General features: G+C 36.7%; 3 protein-coding genes and 1 long non-coding RNA gene across 4 annotated transcripts; 2 read left to right on the top strand and 2 right to left on the bottom strand.

Annotated features, from left to right (window-relative positions):
* Positions 1-1,736: 1,736 nt before the first annotated feature.
* On the top strand, positions 1,737-6,874 carry LOC127168314 (uncharacterized). The gene is made up of 3 exons (XR_007828096.1): positions 1,737-1,947; positions 5,779-5,874; positions 6,101-6,874. It is a non-coding gene; the product is annotated as an uncharacterized LOC127168314 (long non-coding RNA).
* A 714-nt stretch (positions 6,875-7,588) lies between these two features.
* mettl3 (methyltransferase like 3) lies at positions 7,589-14,534 on the bottom strand. The gene is made up of 11 exons (XM_051115110.1): positions 14,147-14,534; positions 13,608-13,795; positions 12,956-13,411; positions 12,568-12,743; positions 11,257-11,470; positions 10,708-10,895; positions 10,300-10,338; positions 10,091-10,199; positions 8,211-8,276; positions 7,999-8,111; positions 7,589-7,850 (listed from the first exon to the last, which is right to left on the bottom strand). Exons 1-11 carry the CDS (start codon positions 14,247-14,249, stop codon positions 7,739-7,741), a joined length of 1,764 nt encoding a protein of 587 aa, XP_050971067.1. The 5' UTR covers positions 14,250-14,534; the 3' UTR covers positions 7,589-7,738.
* A 57-nt stretch (positions 14,535-14,591) lies between these two features.
* On the top strand, positions 14,592-16,747 carry pop7 (POP7 homolog, ribonuclease P/MRP subunit). The gene is made up of 2 exons (XM_051115111.1): positions 14,592-14,720; positions 15,923-16,747. The coding sequence occupies exon 2, from the start codon at positions 15,943-15,945 to the stop codon at positions 16,387-16,389; it is 447 nt and encodes a 148-aa protein (XP_050971068.1). The 5' UTR covers positions 14,592-14,720; positions 15,923-15,942; the 3' UTR covers positions 16,390-16,747.
* A 907-nt stretch (positions 16,748-17,654) lies between these two features.
* On the bottom strand, positions 17,655-26,831 carry epoa (erythropoietin a). The gene is given in 6 exon segments (XM_051115886.1): positions 17,655-19,022; positions 21,148-21,312; positions 21,441-21,527; positions 22,268-22,398; positions 26,758-26,783; positions 26,785-26,831. Coding segments are annotated over 6 exon segments (609 nt in total). The 3' UTR covers positions 17,655-18,869.
* Between the last annotated feature and the right edge of the window lie 388 nt (positions 26,832-27,219).

Here is a 27,219-nt window from a genome sequence, read left to right as displayed (position 1 = left end):
TAGCTCCAAAAACGTGGAAGGAGAGTCAGAAATAAAACAGAACCAAGTTTCATGTTCTCTTACTGGAAAGCTAGCAAGAATCTTTTCATGCAGGTGCTTTTTCATTCTGGTTCTCATGTGGAGTGATTCTGCTTATAAAAATCTTTCAGATGCTGTTTGCTTATGTGTGTCACTCACTGAAAATGCTCCAGTTCAGAACTGCAACATTCTGCTTCACCTACTTTCTTCGTGCAGATGTCAAAATTAGAAAAAGAGCAGGGAGGAGCTATACAGGAGAAACAGGTGAGACGAGGAGAGAAAGATGAAAATGAAACATGGAGCTTGAAATTGGCTTCATTCAGCGGGAGCCAAAAAAAAAAAAGAAGAAGAAAGAGACATTTTTGGACCAAGTCCAAAACAATGAGAAAATAAATTAATTGCTGTTTTTTTGGATTGTATATGAGTCTAAAATTGTACAAAAGCGAGTCGGGTTCAGATAATAAAATGGATCTCAACTGACTGAAAAAAAAAAAACAAAACACCACAACATCCTGCTGTCCCATATGAATGATGAGAATTCAAAGAAAGTCTCAGGGTTATTTACCCTTTTAACACTGTTCCTGAATCAGCCTCCAAACTGAAGCCTTTGGAGCTAGGACAAACCAGACTGCTGTCTGATCAGTGACAAATGGGTTAATGCTATTGGTACTAAGTCACACAATGCTAATTACCAGCAATGGGGGGCCCTGGCCTTCAACCCAGATTGTGCAGCAGGCTAGTTGTTCTGAATTCTAATCTGCTTCTCCTTTGGAATTTGCCTCTGTAAATTTCCACTCCAAAAAAAAAAACAAAAAAAAAAACAGTAAGCTAGGAAATAAAATGAATAATGATGTCAATGCACATTTCCTGGTATATGCTGGTGTTGCTGGTATACATGTTTCTTGGAAGTTTAAAGATGACCTTTTTTCGATTTTTTTTTCTTTTTGATCTTTTACTCTTGATAAGTTGCCATGTTATTCAAATTCAGCCTATGAAGTAGTTTCCAATGGTGCTGGAAGCCTGAATTTAAACTGGAGCCATGGGGACTTGTGGAGACCGGCCCAGTGCCTAAAAGGGTGGTTATATTAAGCAAAACTAAAATGGCCAGGGTTTATGATCTAAGAATACATGCATTTTAACCACACTATAAAACAAACTGTGTGAAATACTAATACTAATAATAAACTTCTAACCATTTTAACAATGATGATAAACATTAAAACATCAAAACAAGCTAAGGTTAACATTTTCTCAATGGCTTCCAGTACTAATGCATAAATGGTAAAATATTGATTGTCCTTAATCCTATGCTACAGCACAAAAAAGGAGAAAGATTTCAAAAAGAACTTTAATCCAATCTCATCTGTTGCTTTCTTTCATTTGGGTTTTCAATCATTCCTTTAAATGTTGACTAATTAAATTAATCATGCATGTTGTTATGATACAATAAAAAGATTAAGCATTTAAAATTTACCAGTAGCAACACCCATAGCCAAGGGTCAAACTTATTTCAAGTAATATGACATGTTGCATTATGGAAGAGAGAAACTCAAGTCTATACACGTGTGAAAATTCTAAATAGTTAATAAATCGGTTCTGAATGGTAAGAATGTTTTCCTCATGCTCTACTGGAAACGTGCCAGAACACTAGCAAGCTACTCAGTGAAAGAGAAGAAGGAGGAGGAGGAGGAGGAGGAGGGTGAGAAAGAGGAGGAGGGCGTGCTGCTCAGATAAGCTATTTAAAGCTAAACGTTCCGTGTGCTCAGACCTGAAGCTTTCCATGTTGTCATTGCTGAACGGATTCTGTCATCGCCAGTGAACTGTCAGTGAGTTGAAGAGCATTTAAACTATCGCAAGTCACTTGGAGTTTGAAGTAGAATTCTTTGCGCGACAGCGCAAGTTACTACGTGCGCTTCAAGAAAACAACCGGTGAGTCAATTTCATTAGCCTATTTCATATATTCATAAAACTGCAAACGCTGAATTATACAAATAAGCCAATGCAAAATTTAAGGTAAATACTGAAGTCGCAAATCGTATAAAGGTTGTTAAACAATCTGGAGGTGTGTCAAAGTGGGAGTGTCTCACAATATTCCTGTCAAGCTATCTACAGGTACGAAAATAGGCTATACCTTGTTAAAATGGCTTGTAAATGTAACAAGAAAAAAGTAAAACGCTATAGTAAAAAACTGTTAATTGAGTAGTTGTGAAAATATAGCCATACTGTAAAACTGCTTTTGTGTACGAATTACTACATAATGTACAGTGTAATTTTAATTGCTTCCAACATGACAATACACGTATACTTTTACACTAATATTTTTTTAGATTGCGTTTAGTACAAAATATGAATCATCTCACCTGTAATTTAATTAAAGTTCCTTATGTAGCGTTATATACATTTTAATTTTTTAAAGGAAATATGTGAAACATTGTGTTTGTGAAGGGAACAAGTCGAATTAATTAGTTAAAAAGATTGTCACCTTATATTCTGTCATCTATTTTACGACTTATATAGGTTACCTACACCATACAGGCAGGCATAAAAATAACATCCCACAATGCCTGAAACGTTTTAACACAGTTTTGTGTTAAAATGTTCATTTTATCGTGTAGCACAGTGAACTGAATGCACAATTAAACCAATAAATCATTCCACATACTCTCTATCAAGAAGTAATCTTGATAGAGAAGACAGCAATTAGCTCGTTAGGTTTTCATTCATCACTTGGCACACTGTTTAAGAGCAATAAAGGTGTTGTTAAGCTCAGCTGCTCAGGTATCTCTTGTTTTCGCGTAAAGAGATTTACTTTTCTTCTGAACTCGGGCTGATCTCTTGCACCGAGATTTTATGTAACGTACTTTTCTGCGAATGAAGCGTCTGGACCACGAATAACCTTGCTGTCTGCATATGGAAATCACGAGAGATCTAGCTAACATCCTTTCATATTTAATAATTGATATGCATTTGACTGCCCCCTACTTCCTGGCGCCCGAGTGGACCACAGAGTGCCCGAACGTCACGTACTGCACATACACACGTAGCAAGTCCCAATGGGAAAGCGCGTGTGTGCGCAACAAGGCAGCGAGGCGGGAGTGGAGGCCCTTTAAGCCAGAAATCAAAATAATAAAACTCACTTTAAAAATCTAACAACCTTTCAAAGCATTGACACTCAGAGTTTCCTGCAGAAACCTAAATCACATGCATGCCTCAAAGTCTATTTTTTATTTACTGGACGCCAAAAAGCCCCTCATAATTATACTTGATCTAAAATTGCTTTAAAGAAGGAATTTAAACAAGTGTGAATTCACAGGTCATGCTTATCTCCTTTAACCATACTGAAGACTTTATAAATACACAAGCTTGTTGATAAAATCTTAGTGTGGTTGAAATGATTGGAAAGGCATTCAATCTATGCAGTGCCGCAATTCACAGTCTGCAATTCCAGGAAAAAACTCTGTGGTGCTCTAAATCAATGAGAAATGAAACTGACAGTCCTGGTTTGTTTCTGAGGGTGTGTAATTGAACGTGCGCATAGCCGGCGTCTTATTCTCAGAAAAGAGGCTGGGGATGTAGGAGGAGGTAACTATAGATTACTTAACTGTTTTAGGCAGCAGTCCTCTAGAGTGCACTTAACCTATAAAAGACAAAACACAGGCATACCGATACACAAACACATCTCACAGTGTTTAGTAAATGACATGGAGCAGGTCATCATTTTAGGTCACGATTCTAGATTAAAATACCCTATAAGGATGTTCTGTGTGTGTGTATAAGTGTTTGTGTCTACAAGATCTTGTTTGTAGTACGTTTTTAAGTGCATAAGTACATCACAAGTAAACAGCTTAGCTCTAAATTGTGCACTTCTGACATCATTTCTGGGTCTCTGGGCAAGAACCTTGCCAAAAATTAAACCAAGAGGAAAGAAACTCTAACATTTTTTCTGTTGTTATGCCTACTCATCCACTTTTTCCCAAACTGGGCCTTTTCGGCACAAACCGAACAAGGAAATATGAATAGAACCTAAAATTCCCCTGACGAGCCCTTCTGCGTAAATCATGTTTTGCTTGAATTATAAAAATGACTGAGAGGAGAAAAGAAGCAAGAGTAATGGTTATGGATAAATGTATAGCATGTGATTGGCACAAGATGTGATGGAATGTCTGTGTGTGTGTGCATTTACTAGAACCAAGGGAAAGTTAATAAGAAAAACATTTGCTTTCGCTTTTCAACATCAGTATTGGAAAATATTTTGGACACAATGTTCTCAACAAAAGCTGAGCCGTTCTTGGTTTGATGCAATGACTGATGCAAACCATCTGAGGCAGTGTAGAAGGCTTTGAAGAAGCCATTTTTACATCATTTTCCAACACAAATCATTTTATCTACAGTCTCAAGTGGTGACACATTATGCCTATAACGAAAAGAAGACATTTGCAAAAGCCTGAAAACTTGAATTGAAACAGTTAAACCAAGCAGTTCTTTCTTCTCATTTCGACTCTTTAAATAATCAAGATCAGAAAATGTAAAACTTCAAAATGATCAAAAAGCATGATCAAATGCTCATAACATGCTGATATGTTTGCAGGCAGATGTTTTTCCACAATACAATGAGCTATTCCAACACTTACAAAGTTCTCAAAAGACAATTTTATGAAATGTCCATTAGCCAATCAAACAACAGCAGTAGAGTCTTTTGCACGTTTGTCCTCAGGCAAGTTCATTAAGCTGAACAATAGCATGAGAGTAGAACTCTGATTTATGAGTTCATAGCTGAGATAAAAGAGGGGATGAGTGGGAACAGAGTGTTATGTATGACAACAAACTTCCATATTACTGTGGCGTGTAGTGACATGGCTCTGTGACAACAGTTTTACTGACACACAAACACTCTTTTTGCGTGTTAATGTGTGAGAGTGACATGTAGTTGGATTGAAACCATGCCCTAGTTTTTTTTTTTTTTTTTGTTTATGTTATGCCTTGCATTTCAAGCTTGACAACTATGATCTGATGACAAGCACAAGCTTGTAGTTTCTGATCCCATTCAGCATGTAATTTTTTTATGCACAAACTTTAACCCAAGAATAAATATGCAGGCTGGCCATGTTGGTTTCTGGGGCAGACTGGATTCAGAGAGCATATCAGATTAGAGTAAAAGGCAAGTCATTAAAAATTAACCATTAACCCTGTATAGGCTACAAACCAAAGACCAAAAAAACCTGGCAAAATGTGATAAGAGAAGCACTGGCCACTTTGTCACAAAAAGCTCTTAAGAATGGTCTTTGACTGAGTTTCTAATGAAACCAAGACATACACTTAGTAAATTACTCTGTAACCCACAACTGCAGGGCATAAATCACTTCGAGCACGAGTTTATGAGTAATAATCTTAGCAGCAGTGATTTATAAACTGCCTAGCATGGCAAAACTGCCCGTCTCTATCAGGGAACTTGACCTGTCGTGTAATGCCCAATCATGGATTTATTAGATCGGATGACTCCGTTCAGTCTACCCACTGACGTCGCTGTGTATGGGATTAGACAGCAGAGCAGAGGTTTGCATACACAAGGCTGTAATGAGATTAGTATAGTACATAAAACAATACATAGTTTTTACCAACCAATAATCACAACAAACAGCGGTTTTACCTTAATGACCACAACAGCACCAGAAGGCCAAAAAACAATTGACACTTTTGCTAGATTAGAAATGTTACTTAGAGTAGTCGGTTTGTCTAACAGGTGTTTCTTTTGTGTTTTAGCCCCCCCTGCTGATATGGGTGTAAAAATGCTGCAGTGCTTTCCCTTCTATAGACGCTGCAAGGAGAGGTGCAAAAGACAGTGCCCTCCGGAAACGGGTAAGATACAACCTTTTCAGATAAAGCCAAAAGGTATCTGGTCAAATGATAAATTGGTAGACATGAATATTCAAGCAGTGAAACTGTGTCTCTAGTGTGACATGGAATAGGCCCTACTTAGTCTCCAATAATGTATATCTTTTTAGAAAATATCTTTTATATTTTTTCAGTGCATTAAGATTTTATAATGTTATTGATTGTATTATTTTCTTTTCTGCGTATTCAGCAATAGCTAGTGAAGAGGTGAAACCTCGGCTGTGTTCTACTACTTCCTGGGGCAGTGAAGGAGACAGCGGCAGCAATACGAGTTGCCCACAGGCCTATTTTTCCCACAAAGCTCGGCTCTCACTTCGACACCAGATGGATAGCAACATCAATGCAGTGGATGCCACATACTAACTTTGTTCTGCAAGCGATCTCTAGAGAATCCTTGAAAGGAAACTTCAGATTACAGCCCCAGTCCAGTTTAAGTCCCGTATTGGAGAGTTTTGGTTGGGAACTGGAGGATGAGCCATTAGGAGGAACAAGCAGGATGAAAGTTTGCCTCTCTTTGCACGCTCATGGACACTCATGAGCGTCAACTGTATGCATTGTCAAGACAAATGTCTGAATCTTTTTAACGGTACAGCAATGAGTGTAAAATGGTACATCTGAGTGTATTTTGGTGAAAGGGGATTTTATCAAACACTCTTAAGAGTGATGTTTACATAATAACCAGTAAGTGCTTTTTTGTAGCTTGTAGCATTTGCCCTCCACAGACAGCCTCTGCTATACATGCATCTTTTTAATTGAGGAGACACTGACATGAGCTTTTTGAGCCAGATATAAATTTGTTCAGTAGGATTCTTTGATGAGTAAGAGTCCTAATATAATTAACCATGCTTTGCCTTGCTGGTTGTACATTCAGTGTATACTGTGAAGCAACTGAATGTTTTGTTTTCTTCCACATAAGCTTATTTTGCCATGTAAGTGCCATTTCTCTGCTCTACAGCTGCATCAAGGTCCATTAACATTGTGTGCACAGTTCTAACTTTAATTTCATTGTATCATATATAGAATTCAGGGCTTTTTGAAATACACCCTGGCCATATACACATTTTGCTTAAGAAGTGTTTGGAACTATTCTTAAAAACAAATGGTTGTTTTATGGACTTTTTGCAAGTTAAATTTTACAAACTAATGTATTAATATGAAGATGACCCAGTTTCTAAATCTCTATAAGGTTTTCTTCTTATTGCATGTATAAAACAAAGGTGAGTGGAGATGTTTGTCATGATCCACTCATTGCTTCTGTTACAACATGTTTGAAAAAAAACAGGTTTTACACGCTAATGAATTCTTTACTTTGTTGTGTGCACATATATTAACATTTGTTTTTCACATGTTAAATGTGGATTTTTACACTCTAACCCAGCAAAAGAACAAAATTCACAAGACACTGTTACACCTTTAAAGTCACAATATGAAAGAGATATTTTTGTATGTTTTGTATGAAACAATGTGTAAATCAATTTCTTAAAAAAGACTTACAATAGAATTAAAACAGCACTGTACTGTTGCTTTCACTGATGATTGTAAAAATAATAATAAAAAAAACAATAAAACAATTTTTCAAAAATAAACAAGTATCTTTTTTATACTTGTCCAATAAAAAAGTTGTCTTTAAAGAATGACCTGTGAAATCATTAATAAGGCTGTATAGAAAGACAACAAATAAAGTGGTTCAGTATTTTTATTTTTTTTTAAAAATAAGCAAAGTGGTATAAAGTCTGTTCTGGCAGTAGTCGTCTGAAACTATCTTTTAGTCTTGAATCCTGTGGCAGAGTTTAACCAATAGCTGTACATACTCTCATTAGACCAGTCCTCACATGTTTTTAGGTTTGGAGATGACTCCGTCAGGGTAGCGCTTCTTAAAACGTGCAACTACTTCAGGGTCTAAAAGGTGAATACCGTCCAACTGATTACCAAGAGTTATCCTGGAAAACAAAACAGGGTGCAAATTAGAAATATCAGAGAAAACACGCAAGTTAGCAAAAAAACAAACAGCACATCTGATTTCTTCAAAATGCACTTAGTCACGTAAGTGATTTGGAAATCAAAAAAGTTCCTGAAAGTGTGACTCACCAGTTAGGCTGCACATTGTGTGGTCTCCCAAACAGCTCGATCTTTCGTGTACCCGGTGACAAACGCTCAATCATACCATAGATTTCATCTGGTTTATGACTAGTGGAGCGGACCTTTTGTGTAGACAGATGACAAATGTTTTTTTTAATGCACTGATCATCGCTGACTTTGAATTAGTCACTGCTTTATCAGTAATAATGATTATGACTGACCTCTGCCACTATAACATCACAATCAAGGCCTCTGTTAAAACCTTGTGGGTTTCCTTTTACTCCCACCTGAACAAACAAACAGAGAGAGAGAAAGAGAAAATATGTAAGGCCCAATGTATAGTCAACCTGTCATTATCACAAAAATACACGCTGACAGAAGGATCAAGATTCTTTCATTGTTATATGGTTCTGTTTTGTACACGAATGTTCAAAAGTCTGGGGTCAGTTTTTTTTTTTTTTTTTTTTTGAAAGAAATTAATACTTTTTTTCAGCAAGGATCCATTAAATTGATCTAAAGTGACAAAAAACCTTTACACTTAAAACTCTTCTATTCATTTGATAATCCTAAAAAAAATGGACCGCAGTTTTCACAAAAAAATGAGAAGCTGTTTTCAACTGTGATAAAAAAACAAACAAACAAACAAATCAGCCTATTATGAAGACACACTGAAGACTTTGACATCTGAGGAATAAATTACATTTTAAAATAAATTAAATCATTAAATCAGAAAATAGTCGTTTTAAATTGTAGCAATATTTCACATTGTACAGTTGAGGTCAAAGGTTTACATACACATTGCAGAATTAGCAAAATGTTAGTTATTTTACCAAAATAAGTGGAATTGTGCAAAATGCATGTTATTTTTTTATTTAGTACTGACCTGAATAAGATAAGTACATATAGTCCACAAGAGAAAATAATAGTTGAATTTACAAAATTGACAGTGTTTAAAAGTTTACATACAATTGATTCTTAATACTGTGTTGTTACCTGAATGATCCACAGCTGTGTTTTTTGTTTAGTGATAGTTGTTTATGAGTCCCTTGTTTATCCTGAACAGTTAAACTGCCTGCTGCTCTTCCGAAAAATCCTTCAGGTCCCACAAATTCTTTGGTTTTTCAATATTTTTTGTGTATTTGAACCCTTTCCAACAATGACTGTGTGATTTTTGAGATCCATCTTTTTACACTGAGGACAACTGAGGGACTCATATGCAACTATTACAGAAGGTTCAAATGCTCACCGATGCTCCAAAAGGGAAAATGATGCATTAGGATCCAGAGGTGTAAACTTTTGAACAGAATGAAGATGTGTACATTTTTCTTATTTTGCCTAAATATATATTTTTTTCCATTTAGTACTGCCCTTCAGAAGCTACAGAAGTTTCCCAGAAGACAAAATAAGTTAAATTTACCCTGATGTTCAAATTCAAAGAGTTTTCAACCCCCCACTTTTAATGCATTGTATTTCTTTCTAGAGCATAAGTGAGCATTCAAACCTTCTGTAATAGTTGCATATGAGTCCCTCAGTTGTCCTCAGTGTGAAAAGATGGATCTCACAATCATACAGTCATTGTTGGAAAGGGTTCAAATACACAAAAATACTGAAAAACCAAAGAATTTGTGGGGCCTGAAGGATTTTTCTGAAGAACAGCAGGCAGTTTAACTGTTTAGGACAAACAAGGGATTTATGAACAACTATCACCCAAACACTAAACCTGGATCCTTCAGGTAACAACACAGTATTAAGAATACTGTATTAAGTATGAAGTATATAAAATTTTTTTATAAATGTAACTATTATTTTCTTTTGTAGACTATACGTAAATATATTTTATGTGAAATATCTGATTCAAGTCAGTACTAAATAAAAAATAACATGCATTTTGTATGATCCCTCTTATTTTGGTAAAAAATTAACATTTTGCAGATTCTGCAAGGTGTATGTGAACTTTTGACTTCAACTGTACTAGTTTTTACCGTCTTTTTAATCAAATAAATGCAGCATGACCATAACAAACTTTTAAAAACATCTTAACCCCCCAAAAAAACTTACTGACCCCAAACTTTTAAACGGTAGTGTATATTCTCAAACATACCAAGCAATGCTCTTTGCCATGATTCAGCCAATGTCCAGTCCTTCCAGTACGAATGATTCTCTGAAGCTGGTTAGTCTTCACCCAGATAATCTCATCTACACGCTCATAGCTAATTGAGTGACAGAAAACAAAAAGGTTTAGTTTGCTCATTTGGTTGTATTTAAAGAGATAACTATTACTTTACATTTCACATATGTAAAATCACCTACCCCCATAAGCTTAGACACTCTCTGCCCAGCTCCATAGCCCTTTGAAGACAGAAAATGAACTATTGTTGACCTGCATTTGGACAGTTGCCAGGATAGTACTACATAACATCCTTTCAATTTTTCAGATCTTTTATTCTTAGATTTCTTTTTCTTATGGCATGCATACGATAATGGAAAATGTATTCAGATACAGGTTTAATCAAGTGTTCAGAGGTTGTTAAAAGCTTTTAGAAAATCTGGAATACTAAAAATATTTGTTATAATCACAAATTTTATTAGAGGATGATTTTATTTTCTATGTAAGTTTTACATTTATCAGTGTGGTAAAAGTGATGCAAAATTATTAGATTAGACTTAGATAAAAGGGCCTCAACAAGCTTTGTGTTCAGTCATTCCCAGAGCCCCTACCTTCCTGTCACCCAGAGGAAGAGGAAACCGTCATCCTGCAGAATAGGAATGTTGAGTTTCCTCATCTCGTCGTCTGTGAGTGTTCCATATGGAAGCTCCATGTGAATGTCCCATGGCGGGTCGGCCATCACCACTGCAAACTTCCCCAGGATGGACACATCAAGATAACGGATGTCACAGCAAATCCACTGAAATGGGAATAAGGTCAGAAGGCATTTATCTGTTATGTGTCTTAAAATAACATTTGAAATCATAATACATATCAGTTTTTGAATATGGAGACAAACATAAGAACAGCAAGAACAAATGAGAGAAGATTGCTCTGAAAGCAGTTACAGGCCAGAAACACATCTAGGGCCAGTTGCACCAGCTGTACACAACAATTTTTGATGTAAAGTTGCAACTTATGCACTACTACTACTTTTGTGTTGCACCAATAAACTCTGTTATGGTACTATCATAAACACATGGCGGAGACTTACACAGAAGAGAAGAAATTTGATTGCTTGACAGAAGGTGTGGAACAGGTCAATTCTTATGATACTTTACCTGTGAAGGAAACAATTTGCCAACGTTGCTGTCTCCTACAGTGGAGTGCAGTCCAAGCTCAGTGGCCCCTGCCTGGGGCCCCAGTGTGTCACCCTCTGCCTCAGGAGGGCTGTCAATCTCATAGTGCACATATTTACAAGTGTCCATGTGGAAACAAGTATTCAGAAAGGAGCAGTCGCCAAGGCTCTCGTCTGTGTGTTTGTTGATGATTCGCCTTAGAAAGTTCAATTACAACATAATTTGACAAAATGAAATGTGAAAAATGGCTAAATTATTTGTTCATAATATACTCAGATAATGCTATTTTAATCAATAATAAAAAAAAAAGAATTTCTAATTAAAGGAGAAGTCCACTTCCAAAACAAAGATTCACATATAATGTACTCACTCCATTGTCATCACAGATGTTCATGTCTTTCTTTCTCCACTCGTTAAGAAATTATGTTTTTTGAGGAAAACATTTCAGCATTTTTCTCCATATAATGGACTGATATGGTGCCGCGATTTTGAACTTCCAAAATGCAGTTTAAATGCGGCTTCAAACGATCCCAATGCGGTTGTAAATGATCCCAGCCAAGAAAGAAGGGTCTTATCTAGCGACACATAGGCTATTTTCATAAAAATAATACAATTTATATACTTTTTAATGTCAAAAGTATATTCTGGCTCAAGACAGTTAGGGTATGTTGAAAAACTCCAATCGTATTTTCTCCCTCAACTTCAAAAATCTTTTCAAAATCATCCTACATTGCTGCAGAAGTATCGACAAAGTCTTTGCAAAGTGAACATGCAAAGAAGATCAAACACCTTTAACAAAAAAGGTAAAACAGCGATATAGGGCGAACTTGAAGTTGAGGGAGAACATGAGATGGGAGTTTTTTGACATACCCTAACTGTCATGACCCGGAACAAAAACTGTTTAGGCAGAGTGAGAAAAGACTAGCGTTTGATATTAAAAAGTATATAAATTGTATTACTTTTATGAAAATAACAGATTGTCACACTAGATAAGATCCTTCTTTCTTGGCTGGGATCGTTTACAACTGCATTTGGGATCGTTTAAAGATGCATTTAAACTGCATATTGGAAGTTCAAAATCGGGGCACCATATCAGTCCATTATATGAAGAAAAATGCTGAAATGTTTTCCTCAAAAACCATAATTTCTTTACGACTGAAGAAAGAAAGACATGAACATCTTGGATGACAACGGGGTGAGTACATTATATGTGAATCTTTGTTTTGGAAGTGGACTTGTCCTTTAATATACTATAATTGTTTAGATTTGTTTACTGTGTGAGTGTGAACTGACCTGAAGTGCAACTTGGTGCAGGGCTGAGGTGTGTCCCCTGACTGCACACACTCTTCTTTCGTCCCATGATCACAGAACTCCTGTACTTGAGCTCTGCCTCGTGAACGAAACTTCTCCACAATCGACTGTTCCTTTGCCGAACTGGTGTTCAACAGCTCTAGGATCTCTTGGCTCACCTGAGGCACAAGTATACATACATATCAAGTCAAATCATCTTTATTTATATATACAATACAGATTGTGCCAAAGCAGCTTTGCAGTAATAAACAGGAAAATAAAGTGTTGAAAACGCAGGAGGGCCAAAGCAAACACTCTAATTTTTCAGTCAGGCATCCACATACACATAAATACACAAGGGCTTTACTGACTTGCTACTTAGGTATTATACCTTTTTGCTTTGCTGTTCCTTAGTGGACTGCTGGCTCAGTAGACTCTCAATCTCCATGTCCAGATGAGATGCTTGCACCTTATTGCTCCGGCCTTTTTTCTCAGTCCCGCCCCCTCCAACCCCAGAGGATCCGGTAAGCTGCGAGTTTGAGGCAGGACCCAGCGAGGCAGAGGATTTCTTTGGAGGTGAAGATGGTGCTTGAAGCAAAGGGGAGGAGCCTGGGGCTCTTTTTTGATGGATTATGTCATCTCCTTTTCTTTTAACGGCAGTTCTCTGTGGCTGGGCTGTGCTGCCAATCATAGCCCATAGTTTGGTGTGGTCGACTGAAGTGACAAGGGTGGAGGAGGAAGAGGACGAGGAGGCCGTAATGGATGGCTGCCGAACTTCAATAAGCTCTTGGGCAGAAAATTTGAGGAGGAGGCTTTGGATGCAGACATGGGAAACTGCAGACTCAGACTGAGTCAAAGTCGCAGAAGAGGGAGAGTGAGAAAGACACAAACATAAGTTTAGATACATGTGACTCAATTTATGTTTCATATTATGCTTATATTTTAAAGTTTAACAACTTTTCTCAAATGTGGGAAATAGTAATAATGCGTGTATGTCCAGGTTTTTTACTGGTAGTGTAAACAAGCATCCACACAGCTCTTACTGTGTTTAGCTGGTTGGTGATGGCTAGGGAATCAATTGGCAAAGAAAGACTCAGTTCTGACAAGTATCCCAGCAGCCTCGTCTCTAGTTCCGGGTCTGGAGGTTGATCAACTTCCACTTGCGGTGGACTCTGGAGCGCGGGTCCAGGGCTGTCGCTCCTTGCAGATCCACCCTCAGCACCTCCAATCTCTGTTAAAAACAAGACCTAATTGTTGGAAAAATGCACATACAGTAGGTGGCACCATAGACCCACTAAATTTACTATTGCAAAAATAAACCTGATTGAAACTCGATTCAATCTCCCTTTGGTATGCATTTAACTTTAAGTTTTAGCATCATGATGCCACACTTTTGACAGGATCCTATGTGGTCTCTATATTCAGCATTTGATATCAGCTGACTGTATGAGCAACATGGTTTGTAATGATGACTCTCAACATTACACATCCGGGTAGTATTTTTTTTTTTAAATAAATCACATGCTATTTAAGGTACAGTTAATAGTTTGCAGATCTCACAGCATGTAGTTACTCAACACACCGATGCCCAGTTGAGTTGTGTCTTTTCTTCTCCTCTGCAGCCTCTCTCGCAGGGAATCCAGCTGCTTTTTGTGCGCCTGGATGTGACTCCATGTGTCCGACATGGCTTAAATTAAACTAGATAAACAGTAAATTAAAAGACCGGACAAGTGAAACAGATATTTCAGATATAAGTTCAATTAACGTATAGTAATCCAGCGCTGAGTGACTGTACTCTCCATACACACTGCGCCGCTAAACTAGTTGAATTTCAAAGTAAAAGACCCTCACAACGCAGTAATCAATATTTTAGCAGTGTTCAGTCTCAAATTAGCACGGAGACATATAGAAGCAGTTTATTTTATTGAGATTACTTTTTAATTATATGATATATGAAATAAAAAATATATATGTTTCATTCCAGAAAAGAGCAGTATGTATTATGTAATCAAACAGAGCGGCTTAAGTATCAGTTCCTGTGTTGTTGAGAGATCTTCCGGTATATGCGGTGGCAAGACAAACCTGCGAATACGCAGATTCATATATGTACCAGCTAGTTTAGAGTGCTGCCGAAAAACAAGCTCATCTAATTCAAGGTACTACTCACGCTCAAAAACAAAAGGATAATATAAATGAATGTAGCATATTGATTTTGACGGTAATGACCTGTTCTCGGTTCCAGGTTCCATTAAAAATAGATCAGAACCGTCTGTTTCCCGACCAGAACGAAACGCAGTTAGTAGTGTTTCATTCATTTTTTCTTTAGATGCGCCGATAATGAGTGAAACATACCGCGCTACCAGTGTATAACGATTCATGAACGAGTGATTCGTATGAGTCGGTTCTTTTTAGTGAATCAATAACTTACAGTGTAGTCCGAATCCGGAACCGATTGACTTGTATGAGTCGGTTCTTTCAAATAGATCATTGTCGCCATTAATTTAGCAATTTTGTAATTGATGTCAGTGATGTGGATACATAAATGTGACCCTGGACCACAAAACCAGTCTTAAGTAGCACGGGTATATTTGTGGCAATAGCCAACAATATAATGTATAGGTCAAAATGATCGATTTTTCTTTTACGCCAAAAATCATTAGCATATTAAGTAAAGATCGTGTTCCATGAAGATATTTTGTAGATTTCCTACCGTCCCTGCTAAAAAACAAAAACAAAACAGCCTAAACTGGTTCTATTGGCTGGTTATAGCTGGTCAGCAGGCTGGTTTTAGAGGGGGTTTTGGCCACTTCCTTAGCTGGTCAGACTGGGTGACCAGCTGGAACAGCAAGTTAATACCAACCTGACCATACTAGCCAGGCTGGGAGACCCTCTAAAACCAACTACTTCAAGCTTAAACCAGCTAAGACTAGCCAACCAGCTTAGGCTGGTTTTAGCTGTTTTTTATAGCAGCAGTAAATGTATTAACTTAATTTTTGATTAGTAATATGCATTGATAAGGACTTCATTTGGACAATTTTAAAGGTGATTTTCTCAGTATTTCTTGCACCCTTAGATTCCAGATTTTCAAACAGTTGTATCTTTTTGGCAAAATATTGTCCTACCCTATACTTCAATGGAAAGCTTATTTATTTAGCTTCCAGATGATGTAAAAATCTCAATTTTGAAAAATTGACCCTTATGACTGGTTTTGTGGACCAGGGTCACAAATAATGAATATATGCATATATTAAGTTGCTAACATTTACGAGCATGACACATATAACATTCATGTGTCATTTTCAGTCACTGAAGAAAACAGATCATCATTAAATGTTGATTAACCGATGTCTTTGTACAGTGCTTTTCCAGTGATTTGACATGGCTGAGCCACGCAGCCCGGTGTCTGCTTCTGTACCCCACACTCCAATGGTGCTCCCCACCCCAGAGGGCCCAACGCTTGAGATGGACCCGATGGAGTACACCCTCCGTAAGCGACTGCCCCGCAAACTGCCCAAACGACGGAACGACGTCTACGTCAATATGAAAACAGACTTCAAGGCCCAGCTGGCGAGGTGTCAGAAACTTCTGGACGCTCATAGGGAAATCTGCATCCACGGTCTGGGACTGGCTATCAACCGGGCCATTAACATTGCCCTGCAGCTTCAGACGTCCAGCCAGGGTGCACTGCAGCTGGCAGCCAACACGTCTACCGTAGAGCTCATAGATGATCTGGAGCCCGAAGATCCGGATGAGGCAGGAGAGCCGCTTACACGCACCCGTAATAACTCGGCCATCCACATCAAAGTGTTTTATCCCAACCCGTAGAGCCAGTATTAATATCATCACAATAAATGGGAACTTCAAAGACTTCATAAACATTCATCTCAAGTTTGTGGTGTGTATGAGTGGTTTAAAGGCAATGCCTGTTTTATTTTGTATGTTGAATGTTTTGGTTTAGCCTGAAGCTTTGCTTAAGTTAAATTAATTGCTGTGATGTTCTTAAATGTTTCATTTAAAAAACAAGATGTAGACAGGAAATGTGCCATATTGTGTTTTTTTCACTTTCAGAAACTGAAATCCATTTATGCATGTTTTCTTGTGTAAACTCATAATCAAAAGATCATGCAGATGTTGTGATTTAAAGCTCAGTTAAATGGAAAGTAAAACGATATTGTTAGATCTACCTGCTGTTTTTCCTCTTCCTGTGTTTATACCCTAGTAAAAAGGTAATATATTTAAAATACATTTATTTCATACTAAGTATAGTTCAAATCTATGAACATATTTACCGACATATCGCTCAAGACTTACTGATATAAAAATTATAATTAAAATTTAACACTTAAAATTTAGCACAACTTAATATTAAGCCTAAAACAAGTTTTAATGTCACTTTTGATGAGGATTGTATGACCTTTGAGTAATACACTGTGAAAAACAAAGTTGTTTCAACTTAAAAAAGTGTTTGTTCTGCCTTCAATTTTTGTTTTGTTTACTCAACTCAAATATCCACCTTTTCATGTAGTACAACTTATCATTTCTTGACTAAACTTAAAATTTTAAGGCAGGATGAACACTTACTTTTTTGAGTTTAAACAATTTTTTTTTAGTATATTGGTTTTCAAATCCAAGGTATTTAAAGTGTACCTAAAGTGTATTTGCAATAGTCCCACTTTAGCAGAATCAAATATACTTCAGTATATCTTTAGTTGGACTTCAGCACTCCTTAAACTTAAACTTAAAACTTACTTGCACAATTAAAGTGCATTAAGTACAAAATTAGTTGTTCCAGTTTAGTATATAAAGTGCTTAAATATGTAAATGTATTTGTAGTGTACCTAGCATGAAATTAATGTATTTCTAATACATTTTAGTATATTTGTTTTTCACTAGGGTAGTTATGCTTAATTTATTTTTCTTATATTATTTAAAAGTAATACTTTAAGCATATTAAATTATATTATTATAAATACATTACTTAACAGTAATATTATATATTAAGTATAATAAGAATAATACCTAAAAAAAAAACAACATGACAAAAATGCAGTCCTTCTATTCCTGTTATTCTATAGTTCTATAGTATTTGTTTTCGCATCAGATTCCTCAAAAATTCACCTTGGAATCACATGCATTTACAGAACGGTGAGCAGTGTATTAACGTTCTCAGCAGAGATGCTTCATAAGACAAAGAAAAACTTCCTCTCTCCTTGTTTTTACAGTTCTATTTTTTAGCTAAGAATAATACTTTGTATTTGAACACCAAATGACATTGTGATGAAAGAACCGCACAACAGCGAAATAACAGGAAAAAACATCTACAAACATACTTTGTTGCATCTAGACAGAGACTGATTGACAGATGTAAAAAAACAGGCTATTTACGAAAAACACAAACAAGTTATACAGAAAAAGAGAAACAAGATGTCAACCTCACGATCATTTCCCAAAGGCAAATATGCAGCGTCGTGCGTGAAGTGGAAGCGGGCCAGGATGTTCGTCATACACACGCTAATCAATAGTTTTTCCTGGCAGTGGCGTTATCTGCACAAGACCGCGTAATTCAGACAAGAGCTAACAGAGCCTCATCAGCTCTCACGAAAGCTTCCAATTCCCCTGACACAAGCAGCAATCTAGTCCTTCTTCCTGTTCACCCCAACTGACCCGTAAGAATTCAGCATTACAACCTTCCTCCCCTGACGCTTGAAACATTCCCTGCAGCATTCACAAAAGTCACACATATACATACACACATACACTTAACACTGAGATGAATATAAAACCTAGAGTGCATAAGTAATATTGATAAATAGTCTTCTCTATCAACAGTTCAATGTTTGGAGGTGCTTGAGGCCACAGGTGATAAAGGAAGAGAGGTTTTCACTTGAAGAGCTTCAGAGAAGAACCTGCAAAAGCCAGTGATTCCAGCTCTAAGAAATATATCATCTATATAAATAATGACAATTTCATAAGCAATACAAAACACTTTTAAAGAGTCCCAGATAAACCTTCCCAGTTGAGCTGGGCAAGTGCCATCAGTCATATGGGGAAAGAGGAGTGATTTCTTGAAGTTTTATCATTGCATCTGCTTGATTTTGTCAGGTAACGCAGGTGGGTTTGCAAATGAGAGCCATGGGGGGCGCTTAGCAATCTGGGGGATGTCTTCTTTTCCCTTTGTGAGTAAATCTTTCAAAGTGCTACTCCCATTCATTTAATCTTCGGCGACATATCCTTAGTAATAGCCCATATCCTGCCTCCTGATACGAGGAGCTCCAATTAGTTTGGCCCTTGCCCAGAATTGTCTATCAGCTGACACCTTGACGGCAAACAGGTGCATTGGCGAGCAGAAGACGCACTTTTCCACGCAGGAAGTTGATGTGGACCTGAAACAGCTCTGAGATCGAGGATACTTTCTGCATCTCCTTGTCTTCTCCACCACTGGTGGAAGGTACATATTCCTGAAAGACAGAGGGAAATTAATTAATATGCAGTGTCAATATGCAGCTTTAGACATACACATATTCATGCTTTTAATGTTTTTAAATATTGAGTAAAATTTCTATGAATATATATATATATGTATATATATACACTACCGTTCAAAAGTTTGGGGTCAGTAAGACTTGTAATAGTCTTTAAAAAAGTCTTATGCTCATCAAGGCTGCATTTATTTGATTAAAAATATAGAAAAAAACAGTAATATTGCAAAATGTTTTTACAATATAAAATAATGTTTTTTATTTTAACATACTTTAAAATAGAATTTATTCCTGTGATGAAAAGCTGAATTTTTATCAGCTGTTACTCCAGTCTTAAGTGTCACATGATCCTTCAGAAATCATTCTAATATGCGGATTTATTATTAGAATGATCAGTGTTGGATAATATCAACAGTTGTGCTGCCAAATATTTTTTGGAACCTGTGATTTATTTTTTTCAGGATTCTTTCATGAATAACAAGTACAGTGTTTATTCAAAATATAAATATTTTATAACAATGTAAATTATTTATTATTAACTTTTAATAAACTTTTAATTATTAACTTAATACATCCTTGGTGAATAAAATTATTAATTTCCTAAAAAAAAAAAAAGAAACAATAAAAATGTATTGACCCCAAACTTTTGAACTGTAGTGTATATATATATATGTGTGTGTGTGTGTGTGTGTGTGTGTGTGTGTGTGTGTGTGTGTGTGTGTGTGTGTAGAAAAACAAAAATGGTACTGGTTATTTTCTGCTGGAACATTTTCTGTTAGGTTTCACCCGAAAATGAGCATTTGCTGAAAATTTACTTACCTTCAGGTCACTCAAGGTGTAGATGAGTTTGTTTTGGAGCAAATTAGCATTATATCACTTGCTCACCAATGGATCCTCTGCAGCAAATGGGTGCCAAGCAGCTTATCAAAATAATCACAATAATCCACAAGCAGTTTTTATCCTCAAACTATTACTTCCAGCTAAAATTCTCTATCCCGCTAAAAGTCCTATCCATAATATTGCTTTCTTCAGTGAAAAAGTCATCTTGTGTGAATCAGGAGAGAAATATGCACAGAACAGTTCTAAACAAATATGGTGATGCATTTTAATTTGAGAGGACAACAGGGAATGGACTTTTTCCCTGGAGGAGGTGTGGATTGTGGCAAAGCACCTTGACAAACACGTTTCACACTTCACTTCAAAGACGTTAATTAATGAACTGGAGTCGTGTGGATTACTTGTGGATTATTTTGATATTTTTATCATATGTTTAGACTCTCAATCTGCCGGCACCCATTCACTGCAGAGGATCCATTTGTGAACAAGTGATAATGCTAATTTTTTTCAAATCTATTCTAATGAAGAAACAAACTCTTTTACATCTTGGATGGCCTGAGGGTGTGTCAGCTTTCAGAAATTTTTCATTTTTGGGTTAACTATTCCTACACAGTACAATGCGTAATTTCAAAATATGGCAAAAATACCTGCAAAAAGTCAATAAAGAACATTCCTTCATATTAATACAGTACATTGGACCCTATTTTTACAGACTTTAAAAGTGTAGTCTCATAGCCGCTATTTGTTTAGCACTACAATTAAACAATCACCATGATGTGACGAACATACTGTGCTTGATTAGCATAACATCCATTTTCCTGTTCCTGTAGCTTGAGTGGCACAGCATGACGCTAGCAATTCCAAGGTCACGGGGTTTGATTCCCAGACTACAGATTGGCTGATGTAATGTATGTATTGAACATAATAAAGAGTCTGACTGTACTGTACAACTGCTTTGGATAAAAGGGTCTGCCAAATGCATACATGTAAATGTATATTCAGTGTATTTCCTTAACAGTAAGCATATTAGAATGATTACTGAAGGATCTTGTGGCACTAAAGACTGGAGTAATGGCTGCTGAAAATTCAGCTTTGCCATCACAGAATTATTTAAAAAGTATTTAATTTACTTTTTTAAATATTTCTGATGGTAAAACTGAATTTTAACATAACATTCCACAATATAACCGTTTTTACTGTATCAAATCAAAGTAGCCTTGGTGAGAATAAGTGACTTCTCTTTCTCCAAGAGACCTGTGTAACTCACCGGTATGCTGAGACTTCGCAACACTTGTCTGATGCTGGCAATGTTGCTAATACTGGCATCTATGTGGGACTGTAGCACGTCAGTCTGATTAGATATCTGTAATGAGCTGATGGCCTCGTTCAGCACGTGTAAGCCTGACTGGACCTCCTGGGCTTGCTCCTCTATCTGAAGTGACATACAGAATAAATTCATAAAGGAATGTTAATACTAAATGTGTCAACCACGTGGTATTAATTGTGGTACTGTTTATATTATATTATAATCTTACAAAAGGAACATGCAGGAAAACTTACATTCATCGCTTCCCAGACATCAAAATCAACTCTGGTCAGAGGAACAGTGAAGTTTGATGCAATGCTGCAATCATCCTTACATGCTTTCTGTGATAGCAAAAACATTCATTAATATAGTCACATTTATTAATACAGCACTTTACACAATAGAGTATGTTTCAAAGCAGCATTACGGTACTATACATGAAAATAACAGTAATAATGATGTAATCGTCTGTAAAGCAGCTCTAGTGCCGTTTTTTAGCTCAGTTTAGATCAGTGTTGATTCAGTTTAGTTCAATGACAGTGTCAATGTTAGCAAAGTTCATTAGTGAACATAATTCAACTACAAAGCATGTGTACAAAAGATAATAGTGCCATTATTCAGCTCAAGTGAGTTGTGCAAAGTTATTCGAAATACGAAACAAGCTTAATTTAGCTAGGAGATCTACAGAAGGAAAAAGTTGTCTTTATTTTCAATTAATTTAGATTCAGTTCATTTCAATAACAGTGTCAATGTTGCAGAGTTCATCAGTTGTGAAATGAATTCAATTCAGTGACAACTGTCATTATATGGCTTAATTGATTTCAAAGTCATGTGATATTCAGTGGGAATTCTTTCAGTGAGTAAGGGGTTGTTCACGAAGGACATTATTTAGTGTTCAAAAACAGCTACAGAGGGCACACGAGAAGAGATTACACATGTGAATTTGACATTGCAAAGATGTTTGCCTGATGCATGTGTAAGATTAAAGAATTGCATAGATGAAATGCAAGAAAGTGAACACCTTGGAATTATAAAGAAATGTGTTTTTAAATTTACAGTTTTAGCCGTGCATGTCTCTCACCATAGCAGCCTCTGCATCCCAAGCCTCCTTAATGAAATGGTCGAGGACGCGCAGGTCGCAGATGGGGCGTAATGGGGAGGACAGGCCTGGACGGGTCCACTCCAGCACCATCAGCAGTAAGGCAAAGAGTCCTGGCACACACAGAACAAAGGAAGATTAAATGATGAGTCTTTTACACTTCTACTATCCAGAAAAGCAACACATTTTAAGAGTAAACAAGAGCACTATTATCCAGATCTTTCATATCCCGTGCGAACTGTTCATTGAATGTTTTCCTGTGTTGATTACATTGCTCTGCAATGGCAATAAACCGGACTTTGATTTTGTCTTAAAGAGTTTAAAGCAAATGTGCTATTAGAGAATGCTAACAAGACTTGCCACAAGGTGGAGCACTTTCATTTAAGTAAAGAAATATACGAAGTGATTTAGTACTAATATGAAGTACTTCTGCTCATCTGGTTCCTGGACCTTTCCTGTAGCCAATGGGTGAACACAGAAAACTGAACTCAACCACTTCATCTGTAGACTCCAGCACTCACTCAAGCACCCCTGCATTTTAATTTGTCTTCAGGCCCATTTACGTCAGGAACGATAACAATAAAGATAACTATATTACTGTCCACACCAACACATGATAACATTCTGCTTATTATAAAGGCATGCTTTAGTTGCGTTGTCTGCCACTTTAAACACTCAAGCTCTTAAAAGAAGGATGGATTTTGATTAGCTATCAATGTTTTTATCATTCAGCAGCTGGAAAAATAATTCTGAAAGTGATTCCAAGTTGTGTTGTGAACTTCCCTATTCTCATAGAATGAGAGCCATTATTAAAACATTACATAGTTAAAGTTTGGTATGAACAGGCCTTTATACTTAATCAAATCTGATGTGCCTCACAGAAAAATAAGGGGTCAGAATTGTACCTTTTGTCGCTAGAGAAGCATCCTTAAAAGGACATCTTTGTACCTTTTTTTACCCCTAATAGGTACATATTAGCACCTTAAGGGTGCGCATTACTAGTCTAAGGTACTAATATGTACCTTTTAGTGGTAAAAAAGGTACACAGATATCCTTTCAAGGGTACTGCTCCAGCGACAAGCTGTTGTACCCCAAAAGGTAGAATTCTGAACCCTTATTTTTCTGTGTTCTTGCTCTACATGTCTTAATTTGTAAATAATGAACTTAAGTATATAAGCCAACAAATAAAAAAAAAACAAGATTTATTTCAGAAGCATCTGAAAAGCAGAAAATTCAATTCATAAAGAAAAGGACAACATGTGGAACGTGGAGGCACATGCGCACAATGCTGAATCCTCTGTCTATCATACACAGAAAGAGTGTTTGTGTATGTCTGGTCTGCAGAATCTAATCCTCTATCACATGCATCTCAGATTGTGTGAAACCTAATGTCTGAGTCCAAGCAAAAATGAAACGATAAAAATACATATTTGCAGTGGCAACAAATGGTAATTCTAATCTTTTCCTATTGCTTCCTAAGCCATGAGCTTGTACTCCAGTAGTGATGCTTGTGTACATATATGGCAGATAAGTACTGCGTGAGTAAGTATTCATCTTATGTAGTTAGTCATGTGAAATTCTAGCATTTATTCCTTATTGGAAAATTTTGAATGCAGCCTTTCAGCTTTAGTAGGCTATGACGCAGTAGGCCTCTTATTAAAGCAGTTGTACCCTCTGGAGATGCTCTGATGTTGAGCACATGTTATGAAGAGCTCCAGGTTGGGGCAAAATGTAGAGTAGAACATCAATGATCAGAATTTTCTTCAGACTTTGAGAGAAGAGCGGACGTGATTCCTCTTTTGGCCTCCGCTTGACAAATCACTTTACTGCTGATCTTGGCAAAGAATGGTGCCTTGTCACAAAGGCAACAGAAGTTCTGTTGACACCATGACCCATCGAAAATCCAAGAACTGTCTGAATGCTACAGAACGCACGTCCACCATGTAATCAGAACATCTCTAACAGCTTTTCCAGGAACTAGACCTATATTTCGCCTGACCAAGTCTCCAGCATTTCGCAGCCACGTAATTTAATTAAGCATGGCCTCCCACACTTAAACATATGAGCATAGAGCTCTTTTTATTTTAGGCAGCCCCCATCTTCATCTCTCATTCAGTTATAGTGACCCAGCTACTACAAGGTCACTTAGAAACCATCATGCATGGATGCTGTTGCCTTCCCCCATATATACATTTACCTTAGTTACACTAAAAGTTTGGGTGAGATTTTCTTTTTAGTTTTTGAAAGAAGTCTCTAATGCTTACCAAGACTTCAGTTATTTGATCAAAACTATAGTAAAAACAGTAATATAGTGAAACATTATTACAGTTTAAAAGAACTGGTTTCTTTTTTAATATGCTTTAAAATGCAATTTATTCCTGTGATGACAAAGCGGAATTTTCAGAACCCATTACTCTAGTCTTCATTGTCACATGATCCTTTCAGAAATCAGTCTAATATGCTGATTTGGCACATTTCTTATTAGTATAATTACAGTTAAAAACGGCTTGCTGCTTAATATTATTATGCGGATTGTGATACTTTTTTTTTCAGGATATTTGATGAATACACTGCCACTTTTGATCAACTGTATGTTGCTTGCTAAATAAAAATCTCTTTTATTTATTTTTATTTTTTTAGTAACTGACCCCCATATTTTTGAATAGTACATTATTTTACTGGGTCATAACATATAATAAATAATATAATAGAAATATAAATAATTATCAAAAAAGAATGAAAACTATATACTAAAGACTTTTATACAATAAAAAAAAATGAAGCTGTTTTCATAAGGTGCTTTTTGAAATATAACAGTTAGGCCATGAAAAGGCAATAAACATAATTATTCTCAAATACAAACAGTCAAGAGGTAATAGGTTGACACTAAGAGAATTAACCTCAAAGTCATCCAGTGAAGCATGTGCTAACGCTACATACCCGTGCACAAATACGCACACTTGACATTACCCCTCTAAATGAGTTAATGATAGCAACAGGAAGAGGGGAGAGACTATATCCCATGCCTTACTCTCCAGCAGAGGGAACAGCCAACTAAACTGAGTGTCTACGAGTTTAAAGGCTTGAAGTTAGGATCTTAGCCAATGTTAAAGGTAACAGAGAAAGTGCCAACATTAAATGCCAACAACTAGAGTCTATTTTTTGCCTTGCAAGAGAGAGCACTGTCACAGTGGCAAGTCTTACCCTTGGTAAAACCAAGGACCTTGTCCCAAAAAAATATACATTTCAGTACATTTCAGTATGTATACACTGACTGCGTGAACACATATCCAGTACATAAGATATTTCAAGTTTTTGTTTGTGTAGGTGTACTTTGGCTATAGAAATTATTTGAAACTTCAACACAACAAAGAAGAGCTCGATCAGTAAACTACAATTAAACCTGATCTACAAAATTTTTCATTGCATTTTTTTCTTACAGGTAAAATCACTTAGGAATCCATGTGTGATCATCCCATGATCTGCCTTTTCTGCAAAGTCACTGTCTTATTTTCAGAACAGAATTTGCTAGTCCATTGTCAACTTTTGATGATACAGCAATTTTACACTGAGTCAGCTCTCATTGTAATGTAAAACTCAAGCTTAATAAAGATGCCAGGTCATGCATGGGAAAGTCCAACATAAATAGATTGCAAGTAATGCTAAGAGCTCAAATACCCTTGTTTTCTGATTAAAAAGTGATGCGGATCAAAGGGAACTATGCTATGGGAATTAAAGTTTTAAATGAATGCATTACTTCTTATTTCTAAATGCACAATATTATAATTGCAGTGATAAACTGCCCATAAACTATAGCCAATGCACTTTCGCGTATATCACTTTCGCAGAAAAAAAAAAAAATGATTTGTGGCAATTTGCATTTCGCCTCTTTTCCCAACTTGTGCTGTAGATAAACATTAAACGTTTAACGCATCGCTCTGCATTCAGTATGAATTTTTCTCGACAAAACAACAAAAAGACAATTTTCCACTTGTGTTGCTAAATGCACGTTAAGACAGTAAGAATCTATTTTATAAAAGCGTAAGTATCTTACCTGAACCGCGAAACATTCGCAAAACAACTTGGCATTTTTCAAACACATGATTAAAAATGAGAAATATCGCGCAAAGACAGCTCAACTGGTGGCACAAAAGACATGGATAGACTGGAGCACAGACGCATCCAGCCCTAGGCGCTGCTTCCAAGTACTCTGTGGGACGCAGACGCGATCAAATAGAATGACACCGTCCCTTCCCACGAGGCACGTACTGCGATCCGTTCGCCTTTGTAGCACCCTATTGGCAAGCTTTCTATGAATGTAAATTCCCCCTCACTCCACGAAAGCGCACCGCGACTAGCAGAAAAGGTGGACCTCTCTCATTAATGTTCAGAAAGAGGTGGAGAATGGATTGTCACCCATGGGACAGCTGCAAAATGTTAAAGCTCAGGCTGAGGCCGTTTAATTTACTCACTGGTTATCTGCATCTCAGAATCTAGTCCTTACAGGATCCTCTCCGTTTCGTCCATAGCCCCGTCTATTGCCCATTAATTGCAACCGAAGCTTTTTAAGGTACTGTCAGCACTCATCGGTTCCGTAATGCTTATTTATTTATTTTCAATCCATGACTTTGAAAATAAAAATCAAATATAACAGTCTCGTGATAGTTATCAGATCAGCTTCCTGTTTTGGAAGGGATTAGTCTTTCATTGTTACTCACATAATATCTGTTTTCTCAAAGTAAATAGCGCACCAAAAAAGGGTTAGCACGGCTTCCTCTCAAGGCAATTTACAATGATCCTTTAACTACATTTTTCCACTGTATACTTCCAGACCAAGGGTGGTAACACAAAGAAATGAAACAATACTCACAACTATGTATCTCTGTATGCTTGTTAGTTCCCCAGGTGGGTACTTTTCTATAGGGTTCAAGAGG

Source organism: Labeo rohita, chromosome 7 (assembly GCF_022985175.1).
Source record: "Labeo rohita strain BAU-BD-2019 chromosome 7, IGBB_LRoh.1.0, whole genome shotgun sequence".
In the NCBI taxonomy this organism is placed as follows: domain Eukaryota; kingdom Metazoa; phylum Chordata; class Actinopteri; order Cypriniformes; family Cyprinidae; genus Labeo; species Labeo rohita.
The sequence above is the reverse complement of the archived record's forward strand: the minus strand, read 5'-3'. Positions and strand labels throughout refer to the sequence as shown.